At 50.3% G+C, this 12,498-nt stretch overlaps 1 protein-coding gene across 1 annotated transcript; it reads left to right on the top strand.

The window, feature by feature from the left end:
- Positions 1-905: 905 nt before the first annotated feature.
- LOC113407791 (adhesion G protein-coupled receptor E3-like) lies at positions 906-6,065 on the top strand (the record flags this gene model as incomplete). The annotated part of the gene is made up of 6 exons (XM_026658041.1): positions 906-920; positions 1,513-1,602; positions 2,118-2,301; positions 3,190-3,309; positions 4,198-4,397; positions 5,841-6,065. Coding segments are annotated over exons 2-6 (792 nt in total), but the record flags the coding sequence as incomplete, so codon positions are not given.
- Between the last annotated feature and the right edge of the window lie 6,433 nt (positions 6,066-12,498).

The following is a 12,498-nucleotide window of genomic DNA, read 5'->3' as shown; positions in this document are numbered from 1 at the left end:
TCATCTTGGTTATCACCAAGGATCAAACCCATGATCTTGTAACTGCATGACCCCCTACTGTTTGAGCTGAGGGATGAACTCCCATAGCTAGGAGCTGTGGCAGAACCAGACCCTCGGTGAACCATCCTAGAGGACACATAACACACACTGATCAATGAGCTACACAAGCAAAGCTTAAGTGAGTATTAACCAGGTGATGTGTGGACACACACCAGGCTTTTAGGGCCGAATGTATTGCTAACTGATTACAGACTCAGTTGAAAGTTGTGAGATAGACAGGGCTTAAGGGATCAGTGGAATTAAAGGGAGAAAACACTTGCTGGGTTTCAGTAGATCATCAACTTTGTATTCTGGTAGCAGGGCCGCCCAGAGGATTCAGGGGGCCTGGGGCAAAGCAATTTCAGGGGCCCCTTCCATAAAAAAAAGTTATAGAATACTATACTCTCGTGGGGGCCCTTCCGGGGCCGGGGACCTGGGGCAAATTGCCCCACTTGCCCCCCACCCCCCCGGGCAGCCCTGCCTGGTAGGAAGAAAGGATGGCCCTTGTGGCTAAAATGCTAGGCTAGGACTCAAATGATCAAGCTTCCATTCCCAGCTCTGTCCTAGAATCCCTGTGTGTGTGGCCTTAGTGTGTCACTTAGGCCAAGGTTTTCAAAATTGCCTTGTGATTTTGGTTGCCTAACCTGAGACCTTAAAGGGGCCTGATTTTCAGAGGGTGAGTACTCAGTACTTTTGAAAGTCAGGGCCCTTTTAAGAGGTCTCAAATCACGAGACACTTCTGAAAACCTTAGCCCTGCAGATGTTGACCTGATGTAATTGTCCTGCCTCTCTTTCTGTTGCTAGATGTTACCTTTAAATGCCAGACTGAGACTCCACAGATACAAGAGCAGATGGAGATGTGCAAAGATGTCTTTCTGCAGGTACGTGGAAGGGGTTTATTTGGGCTCTGAGGGTTTTCACAAAGAGTACACACAAAACTTTGAGCTTGAGAATTCTCTGCTTATCCAGGATTTACCACTGACTGCAGTGGGAGCAGAATCAGTCCAACACCAAGTGCTTTTGAAAACTCGACCGCATCATGCTTAGGTGTGTGACGCCCCCACTGTACATCAGAGTTCTGCAGTTAAGGCACCAGCCAGAGATACAGGAAGTCAGAGTTCGGTTCCCATCTCTGCCCCAGACTCACTGTGTGACTTTGGGCAATTTTCTCAGTCTCTCTGTGCATCGGTTCCCCACTTGTAGAAGGAGGATAATAATCCTTACAAACCCCTGTGAGGAAGGGAAGGAGAAATTCATTAATATGAATGAAAGCTTCAATACTATGTGAAATATCAGCGTGTCTGTGGGCTTCACCACACTTAGCCTTAACATGTCGTAATCTGTAGGCATTTTAGTGGGACAGCCAGCCAGCCAGAGGTCAAAGCAACATTGCTCTGCAGAACCATTAACCTTAATTGTGGGTGGCATTTCCATGGTTGCAGAAATAATCCATTTCCTCTGATTGTTCTGCAGGGCAGCAACAGTGAATTTTGCTCCTTCATGAATTCAACCTTAGTGAATTTGGAGACCATGTGTACCCAGGACAGAGCAGTATCGCTGCAGGTCAGAGGTTCTGCCCCTACTTGTGCCCTGAGCACTGGAATAGCAGTCTAACTTTGGGGGAAATTGTAGCTGCTCTTCAGAAAAGGGGTGTGTGTGCGCATGTGCATGCTCTCTAGCTTAAGTGGTAGGGGATCTGGGTTCTGTCCCCACTGGTCCTAGGAAGATCCAAATTCCTTCTGGGGGTAACACAGAGAGAACCTAGATGCCTGCTGATTTGGTGCAATGTTCTCTGGCACCTACACTGAAGGGACCAGGGATGAGGAGCGAATGACAAAGGGCGTTAGCCTTACCCTGGCTTCAGCCTACTGTGGAGTCCTGAGCAAGCCTCAGTAGCCTCACTCGCTCTGTAAAGGGCTCCCTCTTTGAGAATGCTGCAGTCCCTCTGAGTGGGGAAGGTCACTATGAACCCATATGTCCCTAAGAGGGTCATTGTTCCCCTGGGAGTCTGAAGAATGTGGGTCATGAACCACTGAAATCCTCCCTCATTCTCAGGGTGTTTCCTTTCCCAATCTCAGGAAGTTGCTGGCCCCTTTGGTTCCTTCCTGAATAGCTTCACCCTCAGTACTGGTGGGAACGAGAACAAGAGGGAAATTGCCTCCACCGTGACGTTCCTCCTGCAGAGTGTGGAATTGACTGCACTGACAGCTGCTTTGATGTCTCCGGAGATGAAGACCCAGACCGTGACAACAGAGTCTATGGGTGAGGAGGATGGGAGGCTCCCACATCGCCTCGTGGAGGCTGTGAGATAGTGGGTTATACTGTTTTCAACACAGAACACCACTGCAGCCTCTCTCAGGGTTTATAACACAGCCATGGGTGGCAGGTGAATCAGCCATTTAGAGAGGCTAGACCCCGGCCCCTCCCTCTCTGCCCAAGGCCCATCCCTCCTGTTCCACCCCCTCTCTTCCACTGGCACCCCTACCCCAGCCCTGGAGCACCGGGCAGTCAGATCGTCCCCAACTCCAGCGCCGGGCGGATGGGCAGGCAGTGTGACGTGGCATGGCCCCAACCCCAACCCCAGCCCTCCCAGCCCTGGGCCTTGGAGCCTGCCTGCCCCAGCCTGCCTGCCCCAGCCTCTCATCCACGGAAGAGCTGGAAGGGAACTGGAAGCAGGCAGGAGGGGGTCTGGGGGCGGAGCATGGGCGGGGCCATGCCAGGCTGTTTGGGGAGGCACAGCCTTCCCGGGCCTATGCTACCCGCCAGCCATAAACCCAGCCCTGGGGCTTTGCAGCAATGGCAGCTGCCTGAGAGGGTTTTAAAAGCAATGCCAATCTCCTGTCGCCACAGGCAGCTGCCATTGTGTCCTCCTTTCACTCCCTCCCCCAGCAAAACCCCTTCTTGCTGCTTCCCCTGCTAAAGCGCAGAGGTGAGGCAGCAGGGAGAAGTTGCCTTCTGCCTCTTGGCACAGTGGCATCTTCATGGGGACACACAGATGATGGATCATAGAAGGTCAGCCAGAGGGGCTCAGGGAAACACAGAGAAATGGAGGTGAGGAGAAAGGGGGAGGGGGTGGTGGGATTCAGAGAGAGTGGAGCTCCAAACCTGCCTTGCCCTTACTGCAAGAGGCTTTGCCATTTCCCTCCCCAGCTATCGAGACACTCCTCGTTGTCCCGGCCGCTGGTCCCTGTGATGAGGTCTTCAGGCTGAGAGCTCAGGAGGAGACAATGGACATTCACTGCGATACAGTCACCAGAGCAGCCACAGAAGGTACCATCCTAGTGCTTCCCAGGCACTCACCCCTTTAACTAGACACCAAACCCCAGCCCTAGTTCTCCCCTTCCTCTTGCCCCAGGCTGGCTTGCTTGCCTCTGACACTGGTGTGGACCTTGTTGGCTGAGCCAGTGTTTTTCAGGCCGTTGAGCTCTGCAGAGCCCTTCATTCCTGGTTGTCCTGCAGCATGAAAACCGAGCAGTGGGAGGGGCAGGGAGGAGAGAGAAGGCATATGAATTGGTCCAGAGAATGGAAAGATCAGAGATCCGTTGGCCCAACACATGATGTCCTGATGATGAGCCCAGCTAGGCCCCAGGTTGATATGTGTGACGTCCTGGAATGGAACCAGGATACTATTTACCAATTTTACTCTGATTTTCAGGCCAGTATGACCTAACTGGGACTGGTTCTTAATTCTTTATCACCAGGGAAAGCTCCTCACTAACCAACCCCTCTGCCTCTCCTAACCAAGAAAAACTACGGCTTCACCTCAGTGCCTTTCACCTAGGACTGTCTACCTAGCTGGATAATGTGCAGTATGGGGGTATGATTTCTAAAGAGCACTAACCTACTGTGCATTAATGGGTCCGTATAGACCCTACTAGTGTGCACTAAAGGTTCCCAAGTGTGCTTTAATGTACATTAGTGCACTTTAGGAATCACACTCCCATAGTGCACACCAATGTTTCCAACACAGAAGTGCTTCTGTGGAAGAAGAGGGAGGAGGCAACATGTCTAGTGGTTAAAGCTCAAACTGCTAGCCAGGACTCCTGGGTTCTTTCCCCAGCTCTGCCCCACACTCACTGTGATCTTTGGCACCTGGCTTGCTCTTTCTTTGTCTCAGTGTCCCTGGCTCTATGATGAGGCATCATTTCATGTTTTCAGATTCTGGGGCTGTTGCTTTTATTTCTTACTCCACCCTGGACTCCATAATTGACAAGAGATTTCTCAACGAGGGAGATCTAATGGCTGATGAGAAATTGAGGAATTTTCACCTGAATTCCAGGGTGGTGAGTGGGGCTGTCGGAGCTCGGAGGCTCATGAACCTCTCCAAACCTGTGAACTTCACCCTGCGCCATAGACAGGTGAGTGTAGATCCTTTTACTTTGCTCTGTGCCAGGGGCTCCAGTTGGTCACTTAAAAGGTGCGTCTCCTGCAGGGCATTTGAGTTCTGTTGCCTTTCTGGACTGAGAAACAGTTATCTGAGAAACAGAGGGAGCTTCTTTAGTCCTGACACGGGGGCTGTTTTGCTGGAGGACGTTACATAGGGTTCACACCAGGCCTGATTGGGTTATGATTCATCATGTAAAACGCTCAGAAGTAACAACTGTGCCTGGCTCACCCCTTAGAGCAGGAATAATTGGAAAGCAACTGCCTATAGCAGTGGTCCCCAAACTTTTGAGGATCACCCCCCCTTACCCTGTCCACACCTCTCCCTCTGAGCTGGGGCTGGGTTCAGTCCACGGTTCGGGGGCAGGGGGAGAGGACACAGACAGGGGTAAGGGGGCTGAGGCTGCGTCCGCAGCGGGGTTGGGTCTGGGGGCGGGAGCAGGGCCAGAGCCATGGCCGGGAGCCGAGGTTGACGTTGGGAGTGAAGCAGCAGCCGGGCTGTGGTGGGGGCCAGCAACTGAGCCCATGGCCAGGTGCGGCTCCGCTCCCAGCCCCACCCCTGCTCCCAGCCTGGGCCCTGTGCCAGGAATGGAGCCGTAAGGGGCTGGGGCTGGAAGTGGAGCCATGCTGAGACTGGGGACGGTCCCAGACATGGGGCTGGAAGTCAGGGATGCGGCTACGGGTGGGACCAGAGCAGAGCTCAGGGTGGGGAGGGGCTGGGTTGTACTCTCATTCCGCCCCTCATGGGGGCTGACCCAGGACCTGTCATGTCCCTCAGAAGGTTCGTCTATGTCCCCCTAGGGGGGCGCACCCCACAGTTTGGGAATCTCTGCCCTATAGATAGCAGAGTTCAGGGAAACAGCATGAGATGGTGCCTTCTTTGATGAAGTAAGGAACTTGCTAGAGTGCATGTGGGTATTTGTGGGCGGGTGTGTGAATGCCTTTTAATGGCTCAAAACAGGGCTGCCCAGAGGATTCAGGGGGCCCGGGGCAAAGCAATTTCGGGGGCCCCTTCCATAAAAAAAAGTTGCAATACTATAGAATACTATATTCTTGTGGGGGCCCCTGTGGGGCCCGGGGCCTGGGGCAAATTGCCCCACTTGCCCCCCCCCCCCGGCAGCCCTGGCTCAAAATGGAATTGCACAATTGTGTGTCATAGACCCTACAGTGCTGAGAGTTATGGGAATTACCACTTTAGCTCTAGGATCAGGGCCTTGTGCTATTGGAGCTGGAGGATCTCGCTTTTTATTTCCACTGCCAATGGGAAGTCCCAAATGGCTGTTACGTGCAGCACAATGAGAACCATGAAGCCGTTGGTGACTTCAGGTTTCTTATTGTCTATTAGAGATGTGTGACAAAAGAAACAGTATTGTCCCCATGATCCAGTGAGGATGATGATGGGGTGTTTTTGTTTCCAGGCAAAGAAAGAGGAGGAAGTGGTTCGCTGTGTTTACTGGAAATTCAGAGCTGGGAAAGGCACCTGGGCTAAGGATGGCTGCACCGCTCTGCACACGAACAGCACTCACACCGTCTGCAGCTGTGACCATCTCTCCAGCTTCGCACTCCTTATGGGTCACACCGGAGTGGAGGTATCTCACTGTCAGACTCAGATCAAAGGGCTGGACTCTGAGCTCCTGACTCAGGTAGAATCAGTGGGAATTTTGACGGAATGAATGCTGAGTAGGAACCTCAGAGTATAATCTGTGGTCAGGGCAGGCTGCAAAAAGGAGAGCAGATTCCCCTAAAACTGGTGGTTAACTCTGTAGTTAGAATCACCAACCAGTCACAATCTGTGCTCCGGATCCCCCACACTGGTTATCGAGAAGCTGAAAAAAAGAAATCCCTTAGCCCCCTTTATTGCATTCCAGTCTCTGGCTGCCAAACAGCAGACAGGTCCTGTAAAGTGAGAAGTTACTTAAAACTCTATTCACTTAACAAAATGTTCCTCTGATCCCCAAAGGGACAGCCACATTGCCAGGGCAATATTAGTTTGGATTAGTGTGGAAAATACCACACTGCCAGCCAATCCTTTAGTATCTAAAACTAGTGGTTTTATTTACATGAAAAAAAAGAGAAGAGAGCTGTTAAATGATCAGAGCAATCTGATACATATGACTTCAAGGTCCATATATCAGGTTCATAGCCGTGTTGGCGAGTTTGCTGGCTTGTAAAGTCCCTCTGGAACACACCCAAAGCTTAGAGGGGGTCTATCAGACCTTTGTCCGTTTGTAGAGAAGTTACTGCAGAGGTGAGATGCAGGATTGAAGACATATGGAGGTGATGCAGCTGCCTTTTTATATCCTTTTCCATATGGTTTGTACTTCCTCTGTCCCAAACACTAGCTCACAGCACATGGGCATGGAAAGATACTTAGAGTCCCCTGTCCATAGGCATGTCCCTACATGTCCTGCTGACTCATAGGCATAGCCCCTCGCTTCTCTCAATGGGTCCATTGTAGAGCTTAGCGGTTCTCAAACTTTAGCAACCCAAGGATCCCCATTTTGATTTAAAAATTTTCACAGACTGCCAACCCCCCCGCTCAGCCCGAGGCCCCACCCCCATTCCATCCATTCCCCCAAGGCCCCACCCCACCTCTTCCTGCTCCCGCTCCACCCCTTCTCCTCCTCTTCCCTGCTTCTTTCCACTGCCTCCCCTGAGCGCCCCCTATCCCCGCCCCTCCCCCTCCCAGCGCCTCCTGCATGCCACTGAACAGCTGTTCCCCAGCGTGCAGAAGGCACTGGGAGGGAGGTGGAGGACTTGGTCAGGGGGGCCTGTGGACCCCCTGGAGTACCCTCGCGGACCCCAGTTTGAGAAACACTGGTATAGCTGATTACCCTTGATGGGCCATCAAACAGACTGTATAGTGCTGATGCCAATCTGTCTGGGGGTGTCACCTAGAAACACAGCACAGATATATCACACATTTATAATGCACGATGCAAAGATGATACATGCTTATAAACAAAATTAGCATACTTAGCAAATCATAACTTTTTGACTGATATCATACATGGCATATCTTGTAAGATTCATTGCAATTTTGTAATATTGGTATCCATAATATTATAAATGGTCACCCATATTCCATAGAATCACAGAACTGAAAGTGACCTCTCAAGGTCATCGAGTCCAGTCCCCTGCACTCAAGGCAGGACCAAGTATTATCTAGACCATCCCTGACAGGTGTTTGTCCAACCTGCTCTTAAAAATCCCCAATGATGGAGATTCCACAACCTCCCTAGGCAATTTATTCCAGTGCTTAGCCACCCTGACAGTTAGGAAGTTTTTCCTAATGTCCAACCTAAACCGCCCTTGCTGCAATTTTAGCCCATTGCTTCTTGTCCTACCCTCAGAGGTTAAGAAGAACAATTTTTCTCCCTCCTCCTTGTAGCAACCTTTTATGTATTTGAGAACTGTTATCATGTCCCCTCTCAGCCTTCTCTTCTCCAGACAGAACAAATCCAGTTTTTTCAATCTTCCCCATAGCTCATGTTTTCTAGATCTTTAATCATTTTTGTTGCTCTTCCATCCCCAACGAAGAGTTAGCACTGAATTGAATTTCCTCTGGCTCTGTTACCTCTCATAGAATCATAGAATATCAGGGATGGACGGGACCTCAGGAGGTCATCCAGTCCAACACCCTGCTCAAAGGAGGACCAATTCCCAACTAAATCATACCAGCCAGGGCTTTGTCAAGCCTGACCTTAAAAACTTCTAAGGAAGGAGATTCCACCACCTCCCTAGGTAATCCATTCCAGTGCTTCACCACCTACCTAGTGAAAAAGTTTTTCATAATATCCAACCTAAACCTCCCCCACTGCAACTTGAGTCCATTACTCCTTGTTCTGTCATCTGCCACCACTGAGAACAGCTTAGCTCCATCCTCTTTGGAACCCCTCCTCAGGTAGTTGAAAGCAGCTATCAAATCCCCCCTCATTCTTCTCTTCTGCAGACTAAACAATCCCAGTTCCCTCGGCCTCTCCTCATAAGTCATGTGCTCCAGCTCCCTAATCATTTTTGTTGCCCTCCGCTGGACTCTTTCCAATTTTTCCACATCCTTCTTGTAGTGTGGGGCCCAAAACTGGACACAGTACTCCAGATGAGGCCTCACCAATGTCAAATAGAGTGGAATGATCATGTCCCTCGATCTGCTGGCAATGCCCCTAATTATACAGCCCAAAATGCCGTTAGCCTTCTTGGCAACGAGGACACACTGTCGACTCATATCCAGCTTCTCATCCACTGTAACCCCTAGGTCCTTTTCTGCAGAACTGCTGCTTAGCCATTCGGTCCCTAGTCTGTAGCAATGCATGGGATTCTTCCGTCCTAAGTGCAGGACTCTGCACTTGTCCTCGTTGAACCGCATCAGATTTCTTTTGGCCCAATCCTCTAATTTGTCTAGGTCCCTCTGTATCCTATCCCTACCTCCAGCATATCTACCACTCCTCCCAGTTTAGTATCATCTGCAAACTTGCTGAGAGTGCAGTCCACACCATCCTCCAAATCATTAATGAAGATATTAAACAAAACTGGCCCCAGGACCGACCTTTGGGGCACTCCGCTTGATACCGGCTGCCAACTAGACATGGAGCCATTGATCACTAGCTGTTGAGCCCGACGATCTAGCCAGCTTTCTATCCACCTTATAGTCCATTCATCCAGCCCATACTTCTTTAACTTGCCGGCAAGAATACTGTGGGAGACTGTATCAAAAGCTTTGCTAAAGTCAAGGAATAACACGTCCACTGCTTTCCCCTTATCCACAGAGCCAGTTATCTCATCATAGAAGGCAATTAGGTTAGTCAGGCATGACTTGCCCTTAGTGAATCCATGCTGACTGTTCCTGATCACTTTCTTCTCCTCTAAGTGCTTCAGAATTGATTCCTTGAGGACCTGCTCCATGATTTTTTCAGGGACTGAGGTGACGCTGACTGGCCTGTAGTTCCCCGCATCCTCCTTCTTCCCTTTTTTAAAGATGGGCACTACATTAGCCTTCTTCCAGTCATCTGGGACCTACCCCAATCACCTTGTGTCTTCAAAGATAATGGCCAATGGCTCTGCAATCACATCTGCCAACTCCTTTAGCACCCTCGGACGCAGCGCATCCGGCAGGGCCGCCCGGGAAGGGGGGGGGGCAAGTAGGGCAATTTGCCCCAGGCCCCCACTAGAATATAGTATTCTATGGTATTGCAACTTTTTTTTATGGAAGGGGCCCCTGAAATTGCTTTGCCCCAGGCCCCCTGAATCCTCTGGGTGGCCCTGGCATCCGGCCCCATGAATTTGTGCTCATCCAGCTTTTCTAAATAGTCCCGAACCACTTCTTTCTTCTCAGAGGGCTGGTCACCTCCTCCCCACTGCCCACAGTCTGGGAGCTGACCTTGTTCGTGAAGACAGAGGCAAAAAAAGCATTGAGTACATTAGCTTTTTCCACATCCTCGGTCACTAGGTTGCCTCCCTCATTCAGTAAGGGGCCCACACTTTCCTTGACTTTCTTCTTGTTGCTAACATACCTGAAGAAACCCTTCTTGTTACTCTTAACATCTCTTGCTAGCTGCAACTCCAAGTGTGATTTGGCCTTCCTGATTTCACTCCTGCATGCTTGAGCAATATTTTTATACTCCTCCCTGGTCATTTGTCCAATCTTCCACTTCTTCTAAGCTTCTTTTTTGTATTTAAGATCAGCAAGGATTTCACTGTTAAGCCAAGCTGGTCGCCTGCCACATTTACTATTCTTTCTACACATCGGGATGGTTCGTTCCTGTAACCTCAATAAGGATTCTTTAAAATACAGAAAGCTCTCCTGGACCCCTTTGCCCCTCATGTTATTCTCCCAGGGGATCCTGCCCATCAGTTCCCTGAGGGAGTCAAAGTCTGCTTTTCTGAAGTCCAGGGTCCATATTCTGCTGCTCTCCTTTTTTCCTTGTGTCAGGATCCTGAATTCGACCATCTCATGGTCACTGCCTCCCAGGTTCCCATCCACTTTTGCTTCCCCTACTAATTCTTCCTGGTTTGTGAGCAGCAAGTCAAGAAGAACTCTGCCCCTAGTTGGTTTCTCCAGCACTTGGACCAGGAAATTGTCCCCTACACTTTCCAAAAACTTCCTCGATTGTCTGTGCACCGCTGTATTGCTCTCCCAGTAGATATCAGGGTGATTAAAGTCTCCCATGAGAATCAGGGCCTGTGATCTAGTAACTTCTGTTAGTTGCTGGAAGAAAGCCTCATCCACCTCATCCCCCTGGTCTGGTGGTCTATAGCAGACTCCCACCACAACATCACCCTTGTTGCTCATACTTCTAAACTTAATCCACAGACTCTCAGGTTTATCTGCAGTTTCATACTGGAGCTCTGAGCAGTCATACTCCTCTCTTACATACAATGCAACTCCCCCACCTTTTCTGCCCTGCCTGTCCTTCCTGAACAGTTTATATCCATCCATGACAGTACTCCAGTCATGTGAGTTATCTCACCAAGTCTCTGTTATTCCAATCACATCATAGTTCTTTGACAGTGCCAGGACTTCCAGTTCTCCCTGCTTGTTTCCCAGGCTTCTTGCATTTGTGTATAGGCACTTAAGATAACTCGCTGATCGTTCCATTTTCTCAGTATGAGACAGGAGCCCTCCCCTCTTGTGAGCTCCTGCTCGTGCTTCCTCCCGGTATCCAATTTCCCCACTTACCTCAGGGCTTTGGTCTCCTTCCCCCGGTGAACCTAGTTTAAAGCCCTCCTCACTAGGTTAGCCAGCCTGCTTGCGAAGATGCTCTTCCCGCTCTTCGTTAGGTGGAGCCCGTCTCTGCCTAGCACTCCTCCTTCTTGGAACACCATCCCATGGTCAAAGAATCCAAAGCCTTCTCTCCGACACCACCTGCATAGCCGTTCGTTGACTTCCACGATTCGACGGTCTCTACCCAGACCTTTTCCTTGCACAGGGAGAATGGACGAGAACACCACTTGCGCCTCAAACTCCTTTATCCTTCTTCCCAGAGCCACGTAGTCTGCAGTGATCCACTCAAGGTCATTCTTGGCAATATCATTGGTGCCCATGTGGAGAAGCAGGATGGGGTAGTGATCCGAGGGCTTGATGAGTTTCGGCAGTCTCTCCGTCACATCGTGAATCCTAGCTCCTGGCAAGCAGCAGACCCCTCGGATTTCCCAGTCGGGGTGGCAGATAGATGACTCAGTCCCCCTGAGGAGGGAGTCCCCGACCACCACCACCCTCCTCCTCCTCCTCTTGGTAGTGGTGGTCGTAGAACACCCATCCCTAGGACAGTGCATCTCATGCCTTCCAATCAGTGGAGTCTCTTTCTGCTCCCTTCCCTCAGATGTATCATCTACTCCACTCTCCACATTAGTACCTCTGGAGAGAACATGGAAACGGTTGCTCACCTGTATCTCCATTGCTGGTACATGGAGGCTCCTCTTTCTTCTTCTGGAGGTCACATGCTGCCAAATTTCTTCACCTTCCCTCTGTCCCCACTGCAGAGCCTGCTCTGATTCTTCAGAACATTGTGCCTGTAGAAACATATCCTGATGTCTGTCCAGGAAATCTTCATTTTCTCTTATGCAACGCAGGGTCGATACTTGTTTCTCCAGACCTCGAACCTTCTCTTCCAATATGGAGACAAGCTTGCACTTTGTACAGACAAAGTCGCTTCTGTCCTGTGGAAGAAAGACAAACATGGCACAACCTGTGCTGGTTACAACAGCTGAACGCTCCCCTTCCATATTACCTGGGAAAGGGTCCAGAAGCTTTGTCTGGAGGGAAAAGTGGAGACTTATATCTGGAAAAACCTCCCTGCTCCAGTCCCAGCATGAGATTCCACAACTGTTATCTGGAAGTGGACATTACTGGTTTATTTGGAGCAGCCTCCGTTAGCTGCTACTTTATGGCTTACCTGTGCATGGGTGGGGGAAGGGAGCAGGCTTTGTCTACACTTGTTTAGTTATTTTCCTGCATGTGATGTCACTTCAGTGGAGGCTGGCTGAATATTCCAGACTCTGCACTATTCCTGAATAAGGACCCAGTCCTGAGCCCATTGAAGTTGACTGGAGTTTTCCCATGGGATTGACACTCAATGT

Source organism: Terrapene carolina, unplaced genomic scaffold (assembly GCF_002925995.2).
Source record: "Terrapene carolina triunguis isolate 2854851 unplaced genomic scaffold, T_m_triunguis-2.0 Scaffold392, whole genome shotgun sequence".
Lineage (NCBI taxonomy): Eukaryota > Metazoa > Chordata > Testudines > Emydidae > Terrapene > Terrapene triunguis.
Note: the sequence above shows the minus strand (reverse complement) of the source record. Positions and strands in the feature narration are given on the sequence as shown.